Source organism: Corythoichthys intestinalis, chromosome 4, assembly GCF_030265065.1.
Source record: "Corythoichthys intestinalis isolate RoL2023-P3 chromosome 4, ASM3026506v1, whole genome shotgun sequence".
Lineage (NCBI taxonomy): Eukaryota > Metazoa > Chordata > Actinopteri > Syngnathiformes > Syngnathidae > Corythoichthys > Corythoichthys intestinalis.
Genome location: NC_080398.1, coordinates 62,706,313 through 62,730,683, shown reverse-complemented (window position 1 = coordinate 62,730,683; position 24,371 = coordinate 62,706,313). Strand labels below are relative to the sequence as shown.

Genomic DNA, 24,371 nt, shown 5'->3' with positions numbered 1-24,371 from the left:
CTATTACAATTTTCTTTTGTATACAACAGTGTCATAGTCAAACTGACTATTTCATTTTCGAAGTATTCACTGGTTTCTTTCTTGTCAGATTGAATCCCTTTATTCTTGCATCATTCATTCATATCACTTTTTTTCCCTCACTCATGTTATTTCCCCCTCAGAAATATGGACTTATTTTCAGAAAGTCCTTTTGAAGAAATACTCATCTGAAAGAAACGGTCTGAATGTTCTCACAGGACCAATATTTGATCATGACTTCGATGGAGTGAAGGACCCTACTGACAAGATTAAGGAGTAAGATTTGTACTTTCTTTTTATGCACAATATTGAGCCCATTACGATGAAGTATTAGGGCCCAAAAAAAGGACCGTGTGACGGAACGGTTCCGTCACTGACGGCGTGCGGACGCACGCTCGCACACACGCACGCACATACACAATAGGCAGCAGCTGCGCTCGCGCACATGGCGCTCGTTTTTTGTTTTTACTCTCGCCGTTGTTTGGACAATCGGGACACTTTTCTCTTCCTAATATTCTCTCACAATTGGTAGCGTGACCGGTGGTGCACACTCGTCGCTCTACACATTGTTAAATAAATCCATTCCACATGCAATCAAACAATCCATTCACTTTGATCAGTTATCACTTACCGGCAAGGAGGACGTGAGGAGAGCCAAACAGGCGTGACGGTTTTGGGACCCTGAAATGGGAAAAGTTCCCGCGTAATTTGGGAGCAGGTGCGCCTGAGGGGAGGAGCTACTAGTATTAAAAGAGGCATTTTCCGCAGGTAGAGGAGAGCAGGAGGGAGGAGGTAGTGTTAAATCGACTGAGAATCGGTCTTTGTCAGTCACGTGCCCAAACTAGCGGACACGCCTCCAGCCGCCATTTTGGGTGTACCGCGGATGTAAACAAACCACAACAGGAGTAGCTCCGACGCCACATTACTGCCTCCAACTTCATCGCTGGATACTAGTGATGGCAAACTGAAGCATCATCAAGCAATGAGGCTTTCCATCAAACTGGTTCGCTCCTGGGCCGAAGCATCATGAGGCTTCATTTGTTCTATTGCGCCTTCATGTGGAAAATAAATGTCATGACAGAGAGAGTGATTAAAATGATACCATGGATTTGATGAGGTCAAAAGGGCAGGGAGTTGTTATGTGAATGAATGTGCGTGTGTTACTTGAAAATAGAGCCTAGATTGGGCCTAAGAAATCCAGCCTGACCCGGCCCGAGTAATTAACTTAACTGTCAGGTCCGAGCCCGAATAAACCCGAAATTGTATTTTTTTGAGCCCGAAAAAAAAAGCCGAAATTTTATTTTTTATTTGTGAGGACCCAGAAGAAGGAAATGCAGGGATGCAATGCATCACTAAGACCTGGACAGAGCACTGCTTGGAAAATGGCTGCATTTTGTGTGATCACATTTGTGACAACACCTATGTGCATAATGATAACAAATTAAAGCCTGTCTTTTATAACAAATTCTCCCAGTTGAACAAGACTGTAAAATGCATATTCAATAAACATTTATATCTTTCATATTTGTGTGTCTGTTCTATCAGGTGGATAGTTCATGCGTCATTTCCTTGGTAAAATGCAGCAACAGACATTTATTTTAATTTCTTCAAGTTGGCAGAAAAGAATGCAATTTTTATTAATGTTTAAACAGTCTACATATTTTTATGATAATAATAAATGCATGTACACAACGAAATAACGCTGGATAGGTTTGTTAAATATATTTCTGTGTGGGATATTGTGCTCTCATGGACGCACCTCTCTGACAAGGAGAAGAACAGCAGCATATACAAAAATAAACTAAAATACTTTTAAATAACATTCTTTATTTTAATGACTCGCATCAGAACAGCCAAAAGAACAACCTGCCTTAAGGAGCACTGAAACAAAATAAGAACATTTTAAAGAACACCACGAAGTCCTGCTTTGCACGAAGAGGTACGGCCCTCGAAACACATGATAATAAAGATGTTTGACTAATATAATATCCATATCGAAATTCGAAAAGGAAATATCAGGATGCAGAGTTGCAGACTCGCGGAGAGCCCTATGCTGAGCCTTCATGTGCGCAAACAATGCACTGGCTCTGCATGCGGTTCATGTTTTGGATTACCACAGCGCCCTTTCTCTGTTTTATCCAATTTATTTATTTTATAACAAGTATTCCTTAGTTTAACATCCATACACAAATATACATTTATTCTAAAAAAAAAAAAAAAAAAAGTTAGCTAGAGAAGAAGTCCGGCCCGACCCGACCCGAACGTAAATGAGTGACATTTTGGGCCCGACCTGAGCTCAAGATCTAGGCTCTATTTGAAAGAATGATTGCCTTATTTTAGACATTGACACATAAACAAGAAACAAGGCACACCTTTCATTCATTTTTATTGAGGAAAACTTTCCTAATTTCTTAGGAATAATTAAAGTTTTTGGCTTGAAACGGTTTCATTTTTTTTTTTTTTTTAAAGATAGAATTTCTCCTGCTTTTGAAAATAGTCATTCGCAAGGGACGGATGAGGCCGGGGTACAATGCCTCAACATAGATGAAGTGTTCTCTTGGTACCCAAGTTCTTTAGAACAAAGTTTGCACGTCACCTTTTGAAAAATCAGCAAGTAGAAGAAAGACATTAAAACGAGGGATACACTGTGTTGTCACAATAATTTACAATTATATATTCACACTGGTTATTAATTTGTACCTTTTTAGGAGAGAACTGCTCAAAATGATCCCAGACAGGGGATGCTCTCTTCTTTTTCGATGTTGGACAGTGCGTCCATTGCAAAACGAATCCGATTGAATTTAGGTTTGAAGATGCGAGCTGGGTGTGTCAGTGTCACCTGTCGTCTCGGTGCGCCACTTCATTTCGAATCACCGGCGAAACTATGTGTTGGCGATGACGTAGGAAGCCCGTCTCGTGAGGCTTCGGACGTAGCAACGTGCCTTCCGAGGCTTCGGGCGTGGCCACAAGCGTAATCAACACATGCCTCGATGCGCGCTTTGCAGATTTTTTTCCGGTTTACTCGGCACACGCCTCGGCGCCTCGGCACAGTAGGGCACATCACTACTGGATACAACAAACTACCTCGTTTACGGTATCAGCGCTTACACAAATGAACAGTTTAAAAACTATAAATCGTTCGAAGCTCACGGACATTTCACGAACGGGTGGGTGCAGGATCTCTTCTCATTTCGACCGAAGGACTGCGACAACACAGCCGTCACTCTCATTGCTCCTCTCAGAAACATGATACAGCTCTTACTTGAACATTGTTGAACTTGAATTGTACCTTGAATATCATCTTAAACATCACATGACTAAAACAGGTGAAGGAACTGTCATAATGACATGCAAATTCATGTATATTGAACAATATATTGTTTCAGTGTTGACATTGCCACGCAAAGATGTGCACTTCTCTCAAAGCAGGACTTGTCACGTGAAGTCAAATTTACTTGAACACGTTATTCTACAACTAGTGTTATTTTACTTTGTATGCACATATTTTATATTTCCTTGTATTGCTATTTTCTGTTTACCATTGTGCAGCTGCTTTTGGAGAATTTTAGTAAGTTATACATCTAAAAAAAAAAGTAAAACTGTCACGCTTCTTGTTTTGTTAGCAAACATCGTATTTCCTATACAGTGTTTATCTCCACAACATTGTTTGAATGTAATTAGTAAAGAAAAGTACTTTTCATTATCAAAACCAACACCAGTTCTTTAAGTACTTAAGAGAGGCAAAGACTCAAGAAGACTTCAAAATTGTCATTGAAATACTTTATTAAACAGGTTTAGGTCATCTAAAAATGTATAAAAACTTTGCTTGCGCAAATACTACAAAAAGAAAACCAATTGTACTAAACTATTGTCAAGGCACAGCACACAGTGACAAACTTATCCAACATTGTGGCTTCTTCACCTTCACATGGAAGAATCATGTTTATGGGTTTGGTTCCTGTTAAGATCTTATCCTTCTGACAAACATTTCCGATTACCCTTTCAACATGGATTCTCAAATGTGCTATTTTCTGAGTTTCCTCCACATCTCTAGCTGCTAACTGACAGCGGCCTTTTGTAAATGTTGGGAGTTTGACTTCTGCACACAACATGCCCACACATTCCTATATGTCAAAACCTCTGTCAGCCAAGACAATGTCCCCAGGTAACAAATGATCAAGAAAACCACTGTTCAGGGTTATATGTTTGTCACTTGTACGACCTTCCCAGCCTTATGATAAGAAACAAATGGCTCTGTGGGTGCAATACCTATTAAGAAAGTCATAGTGTGGTGGTGGTTGTAGCTGGAAAACATTTGGGCACGTGCTTTCAGATTTGATGGTTTCTTTGTGAAAATTTGAAAAGGGTCAATAATCACAGTCTGTGTCACATCCTGACTGGTGTTGTGCGTCTCATCCTCTGTGATTAGCTGATCACCTTCTCCAGCTTCATGTGTCCCCTCTTCAGTCTGTAGCTGACCACTTTCTTCTACAGCATCAGGTGTCCCCTCCTCATTTTGTTGGTGACTGTTTATTTCACCAGGTTCAGATGGTCCCTCCTTGGTCTGCAGCTCTTCAATGTTTGCATCCTGCTGGACATCCATCTCTGGTGTTTGCAATGTCTCTTTCCGTAGCTGCTCACGCCAACTTCGTCTTGCAGAGCGTGCAGTGTTTGTCGGTGTAACAGATGTGTGCCCCAGATGTAGGGATGGTGCCCAGTCTGGGTCAGTCTCCATCATTTCATAAGCTGGTTCACCTGCAATCACGTTAGGTTTTATTTAGAAATTTAGGTAATATTGGATGTTTCCATGGCATTTCACAATCATAACCACTTAATCAGACATGCTACCATCCCATCAGATCTCTCAGATGGGAAATGTAAACACTGCGGGGAGCATGAAACAGTTGAACACGTTTTAATGGTGTGTGGGAAATATGAGGAGCAAAGGGATCGGTTGAGAAGTTGAACTAGGGATGGAAAAAACGAGGCTTTCCGAAACAATAAACCACCTTTAAGACAATTGCCGTAAATTGAATCACTGTTTCTGTTACGTCCGCGAATGCGGAAATAAGGTTGGACCAAGCAGCAGACAACAAGCGAGGATGGCGTTCAAGGGTTTATTAATAACAAACGAAAAACAACACGCGATTGCGGAAAGGCAGAAAAACAAAAAGGGTCCGTGACAGTAGGTCGACGGGGCTCGGTAATACAAGGGTTTATTAAGCACTAACGAAAAACAACACGCGATTGCGGAAAGGCAGAAAAACAAAAAGGGTCCGTGACAGTAGGTCGACGGGGCTCAATAATGCAAACTCGAGGGTAACTGAGACAATAGGCAGATAGCCGGTAAATACAAATTCTCAAATACCTGCACAAGGTAGAGATACGCCGAAGAGCAGCACAACAAACAAAATCCTAGGCAGGAATACGCGAGAGTAACGAGGCAATAGTGCGAAAATGCAATGGCGATCAGCAAGCAATATCTCGGCAGCTTTCTTCGGGATCAGCCGTGCTTAAATGCTGTGTTGATGAGCCGCATTGAGTGCAGGTGCGACGTCAGGAACGCCCCCCACAATGAGCTCTGTAACAAAACATAATCTAACCAGCAGCAGAACGTCACAGTTTCGAGGCGTTTGACACACTGCAAGAGCTCCATCTACTGGATAAACAGTGCACGTTTCTTTTTAAAACTTAAGTTGTCAAATTACCTTGAACACTGCTTTGACTCGCCTCTACTTCATTTGCTCGAATCAGATTCGAGCAGGAAGGCTCGAGCATCCCATCTCAATAGCGTACCGCACGCAGGCTATTTTTAGACCGTGACGTCGCATCGTAAAGCGGAAGTAAAGCCGAAGTGGGACATTATAGACCCACCCTCGCATTGACACAACGTAATTAGTGCTACTTTTCTCCGGTAATCTTTCAAAAACAAACATGCCGATCACACATTGCTTTTTTGGAACTTGTAGAAACGACTCTAGACATTACGACACATGAAGGATGTTTTCTTCATACGTTTCCGGAAACCAAAAACTCGGGAGGAAAAAATGTGAAGACCGAATCAACTTGCGCGGACTTTCACACCAGCTCGGCGAATCCATTCACGTAAACATTTTGTTGGGTTGGCATGGTCTTTCAGAGGACAAAGATGTCCTGATATGTGAAATTATGGATGTTGTTATTATTATTAGCAGCAGAGGGCGCTATGTGTTTGTATTTGTGTTGAGTGTTGACGGGAGGAGTTTCTGGATAGAGACTTCCGGGATGTCGGTAAAAAGAGAAAACCAGGCCTAGCGAGGTTGTTGGCTAATAAATGAGAGCACCAGCTCTTTCGTTCATTACTCGACTTAGTGTCATTTATAATGAACAACACATGGTACCAGGAGTGAACATTTTGGCTCATTCGACGGTTTTTGTGCAATATGGAGACGTTACGGCCACCAGAAGGTTTGAAGCTCGTGGGTAACGTGGATGGCAACTGGCGGTCCTTCAAGCAACAGTTTGAGCTGTATCTTGCCGCTTTGGGATTGGAATCTGCTTCCGACGCCAGGAAAATTGCTCTTCTGCTCACCGTTGCTGGTCCACAGGCTATAGAAGTCTTCAACACATTTGAATTTGAACATGAGGACGACGTGAGGAAGTATGATAAGGTGTTGGGAAAATTTGACACGCACTGCTCTCCGCAGAAAAACACTGTGTATGAAAGGTACGTGTTCCGATTGCGTGTTCAACGTCCAGAAGAGACTTTCGACAGCTTTATCACTGATTTGAGGCTAAAGGCACAGTCTTGTGAATTCGGGGACTTGAAAGACTCCATGATCCGTGATCAGATCGTGTATGGCATTCACGACAAGCGGATGAGAGAAAGGCTTCTCAGGGAGGCCAAGCTGACTTTAATGGAAGCTGAAAGAATGTGCCATGCAAACGAGTTAGCACAGCAACACGTGAAGACATTTAATGAGCCAAGTGTCGCTGCAGCTCATGAAAACTTGAAAGTAGCTGTAGTCAAAAGCAAAGTGAAGAGGAATGAAGTACAACACAAAAATACGGATAATGTTAAGTACTCCTGCAAACGTTGTGGTAACAAACATGAGCCCAGACAGTGCCCTGCATATGGCAAAAAGTGTGCAAAATGCAATGGAATGAATCATTTTGCAAAGCATTGTCTAACAAAAGGCAAGTCCAAGTCAGTGTGCAGAATTGAAGAAACTGACCTAAGTGAAACTTTTTTTGTGGGCATGGTATCAGGTGACAACATAAATTCAGATACTGAAACGTGGATTGTGTCACTCCCAGTGAACGGAGCACTTGTTCCATTGAGGATCGATACAGGGGCTCAAGCTAACCTGATCAGCATGTCAGAAATTCATGCAATGAAAATAAAACCTAAAATTATCAACAAAAGGGTGCATCTTAAGGACTATAATGGAACGGACATTGAAAGCAGAGGTCAGTGCAGACTTAGAGTGACAGTGAAAAATAAAGTATATAATATACTGTTCACCATCGTTCCTGAGGGCCGTGAGTCACTGCTTGGTGGGGCCACCTCAAAGAAACTCAACTTGGTGAGAAGAATATATCAGGTCAGCCACCTGCCAAATGCACAAGCACTTGACTCAATTGTACAGCAGTTTCAAGATGTATTCAAAGGCTTAGGATGTCTACCATACACCTACAAAATACAACTGAAAGAGCATGCATCACCAGTAATTCATGCACCAAGGAGAGTTCCAGCGCCACTTCGTGACCGCCTAAAAAAGGAACTGGACAGAATGTGTCAATTACAAGTCATAACAAAAGTGGAGGAGCCAACAGAGTGGGTCAACTCAATGGTATGTGTAGACAAGAAGAACAGTAACAAGGAACTAAGAATATGCATGGACCCTGGTGACTTAAACAAAAACATCAAACGGGAGCATTACCAAATTCCAAAACGTGAGGAGATTGCAAGTGAGATGGCTGGAGCCAAATACTTCTCAAAGCTGGATGCTGCTCAAGGTTTCTGGCAAATAAAGCTTGATGAAGAAAGCTCCAGGTACTGTACTTTTAACACTCCTTTTGGAAGGTACAGGTTCTTGAGAATGCCGTTTGGAATAATTTCAGCTTCGGAGATATTTCATCGTGCGATGGATAATATGCTGGAAGGACTGGAGGGAGTTCGTTGTTATGTAGATGACGTGATCATCTGGGGCTCCACTCTGTCAGAGCATAATGAAAGACTTGCCAAAGTTCTCCAAAGGGTTTGTGAAAATGGACTAAAATTGAATCGTCCTAAATGCCAATTTGGTGTTCAAGAAATAACATTTCTTGGAGACAAGCTTTCTGGGAAAGGCATTGAGCCAGATGAGAAAAAGATCAAGGCCATTTTAAGTATGCCGCCACCTACAGATAAAAAAGGTGTTCTCAGGATAATGGGTATGATCAACTTCATTGGAAAGTTCATACCAAATCTTTCAGTAAAAACATCTGCAATGAGAGAGCTGCTTCAAGACTCGACAGATTTCAAGTGGACAAACAGGCACGAGCAAGAATGGAACATCTTAAAAACATCACTCACAACTGCGCCTGTATTAACGTATTATGATTCAACCAAAAGACTCAAGATTTCAACTGATGCATCAAAAGATGGACTAGGTGCTGTTTTGTTGCAAGCAGACGGTGAAGACTGGAAGCCAGTTGCGTATGCGTCACGGTCCATGACAAAAACTGAGATGAAATATGCACAAATTGAAAAAGAATGCCTTGGGCTGACCTATGGGTTGAGCATTTTTCATTGCTATGTTTATGGCTTGCCTATCTTCCTAGTTGAAACAGATCATCGTCCACTGGTGTCCATCATAAAAAAGAACCTGAGTGACATGTCACCACGAATTCAGCGCCTCATCATGAAGCTGCAGAGGTATGATTTTGAATTGATTTATACGCCTGGCAAACATTTGGTGATTGCAGATGCGCTATCACGAGCGCCAGAAATGACTCACGAAGGTTCAACAGAAGAAGAGGTAAAGCAACATGTAAACCTAATTGTTGAATCCTTACCAGTGTCAGACTTCAAGTCAAAACAAATCATAGAAGAAACAATCAAAGACAAAGAACTGCAAACAGTGATTGCACACATCCAACATGGTTGGCCAAGAGGATCATGTCCCACATATTATCACATTCGTTCCGAGCTCAGTGTAGCACATGGGCTGCTCCTGAGAGACAAAAGGATTGTGATTCCTCATGTGATGAGAATGGACATTCTACACAGAATACACGAGGGACATTTGGGTATAGAAAAATGCAAGAGACGAGCCAGAGATGCTGTCTATTGGCCAGGTATCAATAAGGACATTGAAACTCTCATTGGAAAATGCGAAACATGTCAAAAGTTCCAGAACAAGCAAGCAAGGGAACCCATGTTGATTCCTGACCTACCTACTTCACCTTGGAAGAAAGTGGGAACTGATTTGTTTCATTATAATGGAAAAGACTATGTGTTGATGATTGACTATTACTCCAATTTTCCTGAGATTGCTTTGCTCACCAACACTACTGCAACTAATGTCATTACACATGTGAAATCCATTTTTGCTAGACATGGGATACCGGAGACTGTGGTTAGTGACAATGGTCCATGTTACAACTGCAAAGAGTGGCAGCAGTTCGCGATGCAGTATGGTTTTCGCCATGTCACCTCCAGTCCTCAGCATCCACAAGCCAATGGAAAAGCTGAAAAAGGTGTGCATATCGTCAAGCAGCTTCTAAAGAAGAGCACTGACAGCAAATCGGATCCTTATCTTGCTCTTTTGAGTTACCGGACCGCACCTCTTGAGTGTGGTAGATCTCCTGCTGAGCTGTTGATGAATCGAAAAGTGCGCACAACCTTACCCTGTCACACAGAGATGAATCAGGATGAGGAGATGTTAGCAAAATTGGAGAATGTAAAGAGAAAGCAAAAGCATCATTATGACAAAGCAACCAAGACGCTTTCACAGCTTGCCAAAGATGATGTTGTGAGAATTCAGGATCAAGATTCTTGGAATAGAAAGGCAACTGTTCTTCAGGAAGTTGGACCAAGGTCATATGAAGTGAAGACAGAGGATGGAACTGTTCTCAGGAGGAACCGCCGCAGTCTTCTGAAAACCAAGGAAAACTTCCAAGAGACTAGTGACGACGATGCACTGCATGAAGATGCTGCATTACCTCAAAATGCAGTGCCTGACATCAAATCTGATGGACATGGACAGTTGAATGACATTGCCTTGCCTTTAAGAAGATCTGCACGTAATATCAAGAAGCCTGTTAAACTTGATTTGTGAATGTATTATATTTTGTGTTAAAAAAAAAAAAAAAAAAAAAAAAATATGATTGCAGTATTACTTCTAAAGAAAGGGGGATGTCCTGATATGTGAAATTATGGATGTTGTTATTATTATTAGCAGCAGAGGGCGCTATGTGTTTGTATTTGTGTTGAGTGTTGACGGGAGGAGTTTCTGGATAGAGACTTCCGGGATGTCGGTAAAAAGAGAAAACCAGGCCTAGCGAGGTTGTTGGCTAATAAATGAGAGCACCAGCTCTTTCGTTCATTACTCGACTTAGTGTCATTTATAATGAACAACACAAAAGAGGTAAGCCATTTTTATATTTTTAACTTATTTTGTTAGCGTAAAGTTGTGCCATACTGCTTCTGTCTGACAATGAATGACCTGAAAAGAATTACAATGGTATCTGACTGCCACTGTTACCGTTTCTGTTTTATATATATATATATATATATATATATACATACAGTATATATATATAAAAAAAAAAAAAAACTTTAGTAAGGGGGAAGTGTAAATAAATTATAGGATTAAGATGTGTAATCAATGAAAAAATTAAAAGTGTTTGTTGGCTGTCAATGAGTAGCAATTGCGATCGCTACACAAAGCTAACTAAATTACCCCCAAGAACGGTAAGAGACGTAGGACAACCAGAGGATATATAAGAAAGACAGGGCTGATGGTAAAGGATAGCTTCTTGAAACAGGAGAATGTCATTGTCAGTCGCGTCGATAATAAAGCTAAAGCTATATGCTTAGGTCGGCTCGTTTTTTTCGTCTTTTTCAGCCTTCGACACTAAAGCCATCTCTTTAACTTAACATTTTTATGTTCTTCCACATCTTTGCCAGTCAGTTTGGCACCAGGCACATCATTTTCGGAGAGAATTGGTAGGTTTAGCTCTGTAAATATCTCCTTCGTACACGATTTCCATTCATTTCCTATTAGGGACAAACGGTGGCTTGTCCCGACTTAGCAACAGTAGCTAATGTCATGAATATTAATGAGCGGAAGTGACGTGTTGCGGTACGCCATTGAACAGTGCTAGACCAGGCAAAAGAGATGTTTGGGATGGGAAATGTTCTACAGGTAAAGACGGCCAATATTCAGAAAGGGCTAATAAAGTTTCTCAAGGACACAGGGCTGTTGGAAAGAATATAGGAAGAGGGTAATTTATTAGTGTTTAATTTATTTATTAGTATTTATCTTATTTTTTGGTTGGGTTTTGTCTGCACTCTGGGTGTGTTTCACTGGTTGTCAGGAGGGAATGCTTTTAGTCTATAACTGCCTGATCTCGTAACAAACCGTCACTCCAGTAGATGCCGGTAATGCCCCACGGTATCGAGGGGTAAACTGCCAATAAACAAAAAAGAAGAAGGTAGAGGAGGGCGTGAGGTGGGTTTGTCCATGCCAGAGCAGAAAGGTAGTTTTGTCTGAGCGTAATCCCACTTTTGCTTCTTGTGTTTATGTTTGGATGTTGCTGTGGAAATCTATTCATATTTTTGTAAATAGTATTTTCTTCCTTTTTTTGTGATTTTTGACTTTTTGCTGTAAATACTTAAATATTTTTTCTTTTGTATATATTCCACTGGTGCACTTTGGTTTTGCTGGGGGTTGAACCTATTAAAAACTAACAACACCTATATTCTCCTGACTACACCATCAGTTTTTTTTTTTTTAGTACCCGGAAGAACCCCGCGACAGACCGCAAGATTGAAATCGTATGTAGCTGAATAAGCAGCTACATACTTTATGTATATGTACTTTAGCTAGGAGCTCCGACGAAGCATTAGTATAAATCCTTCTAATGATTATAAATTGATGTAGATGAGCCAAAAGATAAAGGATTTTTTTAATATATGAAACAGATTCTATTAAATAGACTCAAGAGATGCGCAATATCATTCCACTACAGTATGAGGTAAAACTACTTAAAGCTATGTAAGTAAGTCACTATTACATCACCTACGTAAAACTACTACGTAGCTGGGAGTTACAACGAAGTATTAGTATATATCATTCTAATGATAACAATTTGATGTAGTTGAGCCAAAATATTAAGGAATTCCTTATTTGTATAACCGGTTAAACCGACTAAAACACAAGATGCTTTCAATATTGTGGACTTTAATGAAGACGAAGCGCTACGTAAAGTATGTAGCAGCTTATTCATCAGCCCTACGTAATACAACTTTTTTTTCACGTAGAAATAGTACAAGAAAACAAGCAGGGACGTCAAGTGAGTAGTCCTCCCTTCACACTTCATTTTGGCGGCCAGAACGATTGCCATCACCCTTTAGTTCTTTTTTGTAGGAGAAAAATAACATTTAAAAATGATTAATTAGGTGCATATTGAGTGATATGAGCACATGGTAAAACAAGAATTATCGGCAATGTATTTTTAACTAGCAATATTTGCCAGGCATGCTACCCGTGCTGGCTTGTTGGGGAGTAAGCGATCCACTGGGCCACACACTCTGATAGTGGGTGACTTTGCTGTGAATGGGATAAAACGCTTTTGTAGCAACAGTAGCAGAGTTGTTTTAATAAGGCAATGGTGTCTTTGCCTGGCACAGCCAGACTGTTCTCCCTGTATTTTTCAAACACTGAGAGAAAAGTCTGGGACCCAGCCCATTAACGGCCTCTCGATCAGGTACAAAATCAATCGACAAATCAGATTCGTTTATTTGGGTGAAGTGTTCTTAACGAGCAACGTCACTCTTACGCGTCGGAAGTCGTCTCCACAACAACCCAGATGGTGAACAGGACAGCCGAGAATATGTTCCAATCCACGGTAAAATCAGTTTTAAATGACCAAAAACACACCGACATGAGTCATTGACAACAGTCTGTCTCGCGCTAGCCGTGTTGAATAAACTCCGCTCTCCTCGTATGTTTCCGTTCACGCGCAAGTCCCTCGTCCTGCCCTCGTCGTTTTATTAACGTCACGTCTGCCTGTCGCTGATTGGTCCACTCCGCTGTCTGTTTGCTGTGGCTTGCTCCGCCCTGGAAATTGTATCCGCTGAATGGTGGCCAGACTCAAAAGCTGGAACAGCGGTGAGTCTGGTGTACCAGGCAAATGGTGTCTGATATCTCAGAAAATATCCTGAGCATTGCTGCTCAGCATCCAACAGCCACTACTCTGATAATACACACAGGAGCCCTTGAGGTTGCGAAGCAAAAATCCGAGCTTTTAAAGCAAGACTTCACTGAACTGATAAAGTCGGAACTTTAAATATTGAGGTGTTTTTCAGTAGACCTATTCCCGGACCTATGCTGGGGGATGAAGGTTTCAGCAGAGTGATGATGCTCAACAAATGGCTTAAAGCTACATGTGCTGGACAATCGATGAACTTCATTGATAATTTTAACATATTTTCAGGGCGCAGGCATCTCTTTAAGAATGATGGCCTTCAACTAAATAAGTCAGGAGCATGTTTTATCTCTTGAGGCACAGACAGTCTGCTTATCTCGAGCACAGGAGGCAAGCTGTCCCAAAACATCTGATAAGTATGGAGGCAAGGACGGGTGCGGACTCAGACAGTAAGCACGCGGGATCAACCCTCTTCTGCTGAGGTTAAGGTAGCAAATGCTCCACTGCCTCAACGGGAGGAGACCCTGGTAGCAGGTGATTGACCCCCTTCAGACGAGGACCAAGATGTGGCTCCATCAACCCAACAGGAGGAGAACCACCCGACCGTGCAATCCTCTGCTGACGAGGCCCCATCCAGCCCCAAATCCTCAGACTCCAAGACGCCGCCGACTCAGCCCCAAATCCTCACACTCCAAGACGCCACCACTCCGCCGACTCAGTCAGGCTAAGGCCCCATCCAGCCCTAAATCCCCATAGTCCCAGAAGCCACCCCGCCGCCGACTTAGTTGGGACCCTTTGGATGGAATAAGGATTCGGGACTCCATGGACCTTGATACAATAAATAGCATGGTTAAATAATTTCGTGAACTCTGCAAGTACATTTCTTCGCGGCCACCCTGTACCTGTCTCACCCGACGAGTGCCAGGGGAAGATGGCTACAAACCAACCAGCCTTCCCTGGAATTCTCTCAGGGCAAAGCCAAAACACTACAACTCAGGAGCTACAGAGTATTATCATTCTCTTGAGGAAGCCATGTTAGCGACACCAATATGATACGCACCGGGTCCAAGCTGAGACAACGTTGCAAAGACTGATCCATCCCAGCAAAAGCCTGGGCCCTATGGAGAACAGTCTGTATGCTCAACAATCCCAGTGGTGATAAACAACAAAAAAAGGACTAGATTTGTGAAAAATAAAAAACAATCAATTCTGCCAACCTATTAAGCATACTATGTAATTCCCAAAACTCGCCAGCGAATCCAGTCTGGGATCTACAATTAGCTCTGCTAAATATCAGATCTTTAGCTGGCAAATCTTTCTTAATTAAGGATTTTATCAGCAAACGTAACCTTGATATGATGTTCTTAACAGAAACTTGGTTAGGTCAAGATAACAGCACGACAGTTCTAATGGAGTCAACCCCCACAAACTTCAATTTCTTTAGTGTGCCAAGAACCCATAAGAAAGGAGGTGGGGTTGCCAGTCTGATAGGGACTGTTTTCAGTCACATGTCATTTGGTCAGTTTGATTCCTTTGAATATATTGTCATCCAGCTAAAAAGCCCTTGCAGAGCTGCCTTGGTAACAATTTACAGACCACCAAAATATAATAGAATGTTTTTTGATGAGTTTACCAAAATACTTTCTTCTGTCTGCATGGACTTTGATTGTGTTGTTTTAGCGGGTGACTTTAACATTCATGTTGATAATCCTGAAGAAAGATGTGCTAGAGAGCTTCTAAATATTTTGGATACATTTGGTTATCTCAGCATGTCACAGTTCCAACACATACTGTAAAAGAGGGTACATACTGGATTTAATAATATCCAAATGCTTTAACATCTCTGAGGTTACAGTGAATGATGTTGCTCTTTCTGATCACTACTGTATAGGGGTGTAACGGTACACAAAATTCTCAGTTTGGTACGTACCTCGGTTTTGAGGTCACGGTTCGGTTCATTTTCGGTACAGTAAAAAAACAAAATGCAAAATATAAATGTGCTAGTTGTTTATTACACACTTTTGTGCTTTCAACAATAGGAACATTAGCCTATACAAAGCTAGAATTCTGCTCAAAAAGTAGCGGGTATTTAAAGCTAATACAACAACAATTTGCCTATCAGACCCCGCGTATTGGTCAGCTTTCTTTCTGAAAGAAAGAAGAAAAAAGAAGTCCTGTGCTAACGAGAAAAGCAATCCCAATGACAAAGATTTTAAAATGTATTTTACAAATGAAATGCCTCAATGAAACGGTTTTCAAAAGCTTTATTGGTGGATTTTCTCAAGTTAAAACGCCTCACAGAAATTAATAAATTTAATTGTGTAAGCAGGATGTGTTTATTATTATTTAATTACATGTGTTTTAGCTCATTTCATTTTATTTAAATGGGCTATTATTTATTTTATTATATGTTTATATTTTACAAATGTGATGTAGTATTCCTTTATATTGTATAATTTATGTTGTGTAACTTTAGTTCCTATGTGAATATTAGTTCCTACTTGATTTGTTGTGGTAGGAGGGTTTTGTACAGAACACGGGGCCATGTTGGTTATTATTATAGCAGAGAAGACAGCAGTAAATCAACAAAGACAAGTCAACTGTGCCCCGATCTACCACTCAAGAGATCTGATGGACTCAAAAAGTAGGTTACGATTGCATATTAGTTTGAAAATCGCCCGCATTCACCGTATTATTACACGAGTGACTTCCGGCCCGATCCTCGCTAGTAGTACTGACGCAGGAGGGCCGCGTCTCGCGTCAAATAATTAACTCTGCCGTTCTTTCCGCGTGTGTCGCGTTGAGCGGCTTCTGCGACGCATCTAACACGCGGCCGCACTGCGACTGGTTTGCATTGGCTGATTGACTCTAACGCCCGCGTTTCACTGCGTTCTCGCGGCGGGCACGTTGTCGCGCCGTTGACGTGTCTGGACTGTCCTACCATGTTGGTCCTCATTATAGTAGAGAAGACGGAGTAAATATAATCTACACAAAGAAACTGTAACCTGATGGACTCACAGCCTTGAAAAGAAAGGGTTATATTACTTCAGAAACTCGTTCGGTACGCGTCTGTTCCGAACCGACTACCACGTACCGAAATGGTTCAATACTATTACATGTACCGTTACACCCTTACTACTGCATTATGTTTAAAATTACCACCCCTGTCCATCCTCTGAAAAGGGAAACAGAAGTGTTTAGGAAACGTTACATAAATGATAACACTTGTGTGTTATTCACTCAGGCCTATGCATCATCATTAACCCTTACAACAGCTCCAGTGGACAAACTTGTAAATAGTTTCATTTCCAGCGTGATGACTGTAATTCACACTATTGCCCCAATTAAGACAAAAACTTTGTCAAGAAAGAAGAGGTCACCATGGAGAAATGCCACACTAGTTTTAAAACAAAAGCAATATTGCAGACGAGCAGAACGCAGGTGGCAAAAAAACAACTCCTGGTTTTTTATGATATCTACAAAGAGAGTCTTCGCAAATACAACTAGGAACTGAAAAATGCTGGACAGTCATATTTTTCAGAAATCATTCATAGAAACACCAACAATACCCGCACACTATTTTCTGTTGTTGACAAACTGACAAACCCACAAGCATCAGTGCCTCAGGAATTAGTATCTGAGGTGTCCTGTAATGATTTCACAGGATTCTTTACACACAAAGTACTAAAGATAAGACAGACTGAGTGCAACTCCAGATTAACAATTGTGACACTACATGCCTCCCAAAAATGTCCCCCTCTTAGACAGTTTAGCCTCTTGGACTACTTTAACAGAAATTGTGTCAAAATTAAAGCCCACAACATGCTGCCTTGACATCCTTCTTTCAAACTTTTTCCAAACTGTTTTTCATCGCATAGCCCCAGACATACTTCAGACTATAAATACTTCTCTCCAAACAGAAGAGTTTCCACAGACTTTAAAAACTGCATTAATCAAACCTCTTCTAAAAAAAAAAAAAAAAAAAAATCTAGATACCTCAACCATTAGTAATTATATCAAATCTGACATTCCTGTGGAAAATTATCAAAAGGGTTGTGTTCGAACAGATCCAGGCTTTTATGATGCAAAACAATCTATTTAATTCATTTCAGTATGGATTTCGGCCACAACACAGCACCGAGACAGTGCTTCTCAAAGTTCTAAATGATATTCTTCGGAATACTGATGCAGGCAAATCATCTGTTCTGCTACTATTGGATCTCAGCGCCACATTCGACACAGCTGATCACAACATACTACTCAGAAGATTGGAACAGTGGGTAGGGCTTACTGACAGTGTTTTTCAGTGGTTCACATCTTATTTACATGATAGGGATTTCTTTGTGTCAATCCGAAACTATCAGTCAGAACGAACCAAATTCATGTGTGTAGTCCCTCAAGGCTCAATTCTTGGACCACTCTTATTTAACATCTATATGCCTCCCCCTAGCTCAGATTATGGAACAGTATGACATCTCCTATCACACCTATGCAGATGACACACAACTCTACATTTCTGTGTCTCCACATGATTATAGTCCCTTAGTCTCCCTGAGTAATTGCATTCATCAAATCAATGAATGGATGTGCCAGAATTTTCTCCAGTTAAATGTGGAGAAGACGGAAGTGATCATTTTTGGGCCAAAAAAGGAAAGGTCAAAGATAAGCGGGCACCTTAGCACCATGTCACTTACAGCTACAAATCAAGTCAGAAACATTGGCGTAATTATTGACTCAGACCTAAAATTTGATAGCCATCTAAAGTCAGTCACTAAATCTGCTTATTACCACCTAAAAAATATAGCCAGAATTAAGGGGCTTCTGACTCAAAACGACATGGAAAAACTTATGCATGCAGATTGCAGATTTTCAGCAGATTGGACAATTGCAACGGTATATTTCTTGTCTTGTTAAAAAAAATCATTCAGGAAGCTGCAGCTAGTAAAGAATGCTGCAGCCAGAGTACAAATACATAAATACAAATACAAGGAAATTGGACCACATTACACCGGTTTTGAAATCGTTACACTGGCTTCCAGTGAGTCAAAGGATAGATTATAAAATACTACTGCTCATCTACAAAACACTTAATGGCCTTGGACCAAAATACATGCTTGATTTGTTAGATTCCTATGAAACATCTAGACCCCTAAGGTCGTCTGGAACCGGTCTCCTGTATGTTCCAACAACAAGAACCAAGCATGGTGAGGCAGCATTTAGTTATTATGCTCCTCGCCTCTGGAAGAAGTTACCTGAAGGTCTGAAGTATGCTCAAACTGTTAGCTCCTTTAAATCAGGGCTAAAAACGCTTTTGTTTAGCACTGCATATCCATAACTGTCCATATATTTCAATCTATTTGCTTTCTATTCCTCTTGTGCATTATTATTATTAATTTATTTTTCTTTATTTTTATTTTTTTTATTATTATTTTTTAATTCTATTCATGATTAAATGCGATTTTTATGTATAATTTTATTTCCTATTTCGACTGTCTTAGTTTTTACGTCCTATTGATTTTAATGTGATTTTTATTATCTTCATGTGATGTAAAGCCTTTTGAATTGCCTTGCGTTGAATTGTACTATGTAAATAAATTTGCCTTGCCTTGCCTTGCCTTTCCTTTACACAGATCAGTCGTCCTGGTCCCTTTTCAGAAAAACAGCCCCAAAGCATGATGTTTCCACCCCCATGCTTCACAGTGGGTATGGTGTTCTTCGGATGCAATTCAGTATTCTTTCCAAACAAGAGAACCTGTGTTTCTACCAAAAAGTTCTATTTTGGTTTCATCTGACCATGACACATTCTCCCAGTCCTTTTCTGGATCATCCAAATGCTCTCTAGCGAACCGCAGACGGGTCTGGACGTGTACTGGCTTCAGCAGGGGGACACGTCTGGCAGTGCAGGATTTGAGTCCCTGGCGGTGCATTGTGTTACTGATAGTAGCCTTTGTTACTGTGGTCCCAGCTCTCTGTAGGTCATTCACTAGGTCCCCCCGTGTGGTTCTGGGATTTTTGCTCACCGTTCTTGTTATAATTTTAACGCTACGGGGTGAGATCCTGTATGGAGCCCCAGATCGAGGGAGATTATCAGTGGTCTTGTATGTCTTGCATTTTCTAATAATTGCTCCCACAGTTAATTTCTTTACACCAAGCGTTTTACCTATTGCAGATTCAGTCTTCCCAGCCTGGTGCAGGTCTACAGTTGTATCTCTGGTGTCCTTCGACAGCTCTTTGGTGTTGGCCATAGTGGAGTTGGGAGCTCGACTGACTGAGGTTGTGGACAGGTGTCTTTTATACCGATAATGAGTTAAAACAGGTGCCATTAATGTAGGTAATGAGTGGAGCCTCGTTAGACCTCGTTAGAAGAAGTTAGACCTCTTTGACAGCCAGAAATCTTACTTGTTTGTAGGTGACCAAATAGTTATTTTCCACTCTAATTGGGAAATAAATTCTTTAAAAATCAAACAATGTGATTTTATGTTTTTTTTTTTTTTTCCCCACATTCTGTCTCTCGTGGTTGAGGTTTACCCATGTTGACAATTACAGGCCTCTGTAATCTTTTCAAGTAGGAGAACTTGCACAATTGGTGGGTGACTAAATACTTATTTGCCCCACTGTATATATATATATATATATATATATATATATATATATATATAATTTTTTTTTTTTTTTTTTTTTAATGTTACTTGACCATTAGTTACCTTCGGTTTATGATGTTAATCAACAGATTAATTAATCTTAGATAAGGGATTCTATGAATTATTTTAATGTTAAACTTTAGTTATTTTCTAAAAATGCATTAATTAATTTAAGGATCCTTATTGTAAAGTGGTACCGTATCTTCTAGTGTCACGGATAAAGATATTTTTCTAATACATTAAAATTAGCATATCTTCGGTTTTCTGTGGTCTATCAGTGCCAAATAAAATTTGGGAGAGAGTTTGCAGACTTAATTTCGAGTGCTCTATCTGATAACCCTTTTTTTTTTTTTTTTTGTTTTGTAGCGGGATTTAAAGACTTCCCGCCACGATTGATCACGCAGGCTTGATCATAGGGCTCGTTAGGGTTAACGCCTGCATACTCTTTAGAAGCACCCTACCAGAATTTGTACAGTATTCCCACTTTAACCCATGCACATATATTCAACGTATTTAAAGTGCAAAATAATATCTTTTATGTGCACAAAAGCATGTTTTTGGTATAAATTCAGAATTATTTTCATCACATTTGGCATGGCAAATTTATTTGTATGGCACAATTTAAAAAAAGTTCATTCAAAGTGCTTTACGTTACATGAAAAACCATAAACACAAATGAAATGATACTTGAAAGTCTTATTAAATCATCAATACAGTGGAAAACAAGCAAAACATACAACAGGAAATTGAAACAAAACCAAAAGTCATAACCTTTGCATCAATCTGGTGTTTTACAAGTGTAATCAGTTGATTGTAGTCGGGTGCTGCTAGTTTTATCAGAAACCTCATTGGTTAAATGACCTGTACTCAATCGGTAGGAACAAAAACCCACAATGGCCCCTGAGGACCCGTTTGGACACCCCTGCTCTTTAACGTTTGTTCACAACACTTCATATTTTTGCCATGTGTGCGTGCTCAGTGCATAAAACACCCCCACCCAGAGCTAATATATTACTCCCTGCCACCGATCTGAAAATAAGAGCGCCACTGCCATCTACTGTAGTCGATTTGCAATTATGTGCCTTGGCAGAGCTTTGAGGATATTGCATTTCCCCCGTATTGAAGTACTATTTCAAATGAAAATGTATTCAATGCGAACATACTTTTTAACTGTTGCGGACATAATTGAACTTTCTAAAAGTGGTAAGGATTTTAGATTTTGCCCTGCATTAAGGTACGACTGTAATTTTTGGGTACTACGAGTTTCAGTAAATTCAACAATGCTAGATTATGGCACGATGATCCCTCGCTACTTTGCATTTCAAACTTCCGTAGTTCATCGTAGATTTTTTTTCAAGTAGACAAAATAAACAAATACAGTGTTTTATTTAACAATGTTACATATGTGCATGTATACATGTACAAATCATTGTTTTCTTTTACAAATCTCATTTATATCATAGTTATTTGCAGTGCTTAAAAACCTTACATAAAAATATACAAGTACATATGGCGGAAAACACTAAAGTGACTTTAAGTTCCACTCTGAGACCCCCAATTTTGGCTAAATTTCAAAATTGTCCTATCCTATCATTGGAAAGCTTAAAATTTCAATTTTTAGGGGGAAGAAAATTTTTGAAAAGGAGGGCATTAAAAAAAAAAAAAAATTTTTTTTAAACAGCAAAAACTGGAGGTGAGAGCACGCAAGAGCATAATTAAAGACGCCGTGATTTTAACGAGATATTATTGCGTACCTACCTCTTTTCGATCCCAAAAACTCCATGTAGCGTGTATCACCGAGTGTCAAAAATCCACTGTGAATGGTCACAGCTGGATTTTTGGGGGGATTTTATGGGTGAAACATGGTAATTTAACAAGGGTCGCGATGCAGAAATAGCAGACATCAAGGAGTGGTCGAGATTTTTTTCCATATATTTACCCTTTTAAACAATTTTATTCAATTTTTCGTTGATTGGATCAATTATTTATTTAAAGTACTGGGGAAAATGCGACAGTAACGAAGAAAACAATTAAGCGATAGTTATGAGGTAGATATCCGTGACTTCTTTACAGACGCTAATTTTTTTCATTGTGACATAATTTGTTTAAAAGTTTAAAATATGCAAGTGAATAATTTTTTAAAGTAGTTTTTTTCTTAACTAAATATTAGACATCAACGAATGATTCTAAGCCATTTTGAATAATAAATACGATTACTTCTTTTTATGGCTAGTTTGAAACAAACGCGGTTGCGCGACGTCTGTAAACGGGGATAGTTTAGGGACTTATTGCGCCATGAATCTGTTATGGCAGCATATAGACATATTGGTCTATCAAACACAACAGTTCTTTTGGCTTAAAATACAGCAGTTTATTTTAAAGGGGGGTGCAAGAGCAGAAACTGCCTTTTCACCCTTGTCTGTGTTTTCCGCCATATTGTTTTTTTTTTTTTTTTTTTTTTTAGACAGAAAACTGTCTTATATGTGTATCTCTTTTCAATGCTGTTAAAGCTGAATAAATACATGGACCCCCCCCCCCCCCCCAAAAAAAAAACCCATACATAAATAAATAAATAAATGAATGTGACAAAACGAGGGGTCACTGTACTTCTATAATCAAGATTGCATACGACATTTTGGAATGCTAATTTTACAGGAAAATAACCTGTGTTCTGGAAGTCAGTCTGACATTGCAATTGTTACAATATTGTTTAGTTATGTGCAAGAATTAGGTACAACTGAATTGAATACCATCAGCACTATTCCACTATTAAATATTTCAGTAGAGCAAACAACTATAACTAATCCTGATTTTCTTCTTACCTGCAGGTATGCACGTGGTAGAGTGCCCATTCCAACTCACTTTTTTGTGGTTCTAACCAGCTGCTTGGACTTCAGACAGGCTGCAGATTCATGTGGTGGCCCCCTCAGCTCTGCTGCCTTCATCTTGCCTCATCAACCTAACAATGACGAGACTTGCAATGTAAGGAACACAGCCAGTTGTAACTCTTTGATATACTCTCACTCAATAATCAAGTGTTGCTATGTACATACGAGGGATGCAACAATACTCAATTTTGTATTGAACCGTTCGACATGCCCTTTTCAATTCAATACATAAAAATATTCGATCCAAATGAAAAGCTCCCAAAATGTATTTTCCGAACTTATTCTTGTGTGCTCTCGCTAAAATGCTCGGCGCAGCCAAAAGCTGAGCGCTCTAACTTGAAAAGCACAGAGAAAGCTCCACCACACAAGCAACCCTTCTCCCCTCCTCTCCCAAACTGCCTGGAGGGCGAGGTCAACCACGCTGCTTTTGTTTCTGGCAGAGGTGACAGACACAAGGATCATGGCAAGTGAGGAAAGACAAAATTGGTGGAGGCGGCTTGAACTTCGTACAAATCCGCTGTATGGCAGCATTTTGGCTTCGCTGCTGATGGCAATGATCAGGGGAAGAAAATGGTGATTGAAACAAAAACTGTGTGCAAGTATTGCCTCACAACTATACCGTACATCACGAGCAAAACACAGCCAACATGACCACTCATCGCCGCCACCATCACCTAGACAAATCATCTGCGAGCGGGGCAGAGGACAAGGTAACGCCACCCAAGGCTCAGAGCAGCATAGTGGACGTCTTTCAAAAGAAGTACACTTTCACCTCCGCTAAACATATGAAAATCACACGTGCTGTTGGAACATTTGTTTGCAAAGCTTGCCTTATTCTGTGGTTGAAAATGATGGCTTTTCATACCTTATGAAAACAGGTGATCCACGATATGCTATCCCCTCTCGTAAATATTTCACAACAACTGTCTTTCCGGATATTTACAACGAAGTCCGCCAAAACATTGTTACCGACTTGGCTGCCACGAACAAACTCGCTTTGTTCAACAGACAACTGGACATCCCGGGCCACTGAGAGCTACCTCACGGTAACGGTACATTACATGATGAACAATGAGTGGCAAATTAAGAGCGCTGTACTTCAAATCCGTCCCGTTTATGAAAGTCATACAAGTGCTAACTTGTCAGATGAATTAAAAACTGCCATGACTGAATGGAAGTTAAACAGGCCAAATCAATCAATACGAGTGACTACACATAATGCTGCAAGTATTGTTAAAGCAGTACCAGGGGTCGCGTTAACCGAATATTTTCCGTCGTTGACCGATTTTTTAAAAACGGTGACTGAAAAAACTGAAGTCCATCCGTCATTTTGACAGTTTGCAATTCACACCCCAGACCACAGGATGGCGAGTGAGCATATTAATTAGCTATTGTCTCTCTTGATGCATGACGTCGTTGGCCTTAC

General features: G+C 40.4%; 2 protein-coding genes across 7 annotated transcripts in view; one reads left to right on the top strand and one right to left on the bottom strand.

Moving 5' to 3' along the window:
* The window catches only part of LOC130914297 (uncharacterized), a 66,030-nt gene extending 65,336 nt beyond the window's left edge, over positions 1-694 (bottom strand). For all 3 annotated transcript variants that reach the window (XR_009062873.1, XR_009062875.1, XR_009062874.1), the window contains exon 1: positions 650-694. The gene's annotated coding sequence lies outside the window, so the exon portion shown is untranslated. The remainder of the gene's footprint in view (positions 1-649) is intronic.
* LOC130914298 (ectonucleotide pyrophosphatase/phosphodiesterase family member 2) overlaps positions 1-24,371 on the top strand; it is a 221,653-nt gene that overhangs the window by 180,725 nt on the left and 16,557 nt on the right. For all 4 annotated transcript variants that reach the window (XM_057833354.1, XM_057833355.1, XM_057833353.1 and 1 more), the window contains 2 exons: positions 162-294; positions 22,886-23,039. In XM_057833354.1, coding sequence (XP_057689337.1) covers positions 162-294; positions 22,886-23,039 — 287 coding nt within the window. The remainder of the gene's footprint in view (positions 1-161; positions 295-22,885; positions 23,040-24,371) is intronic.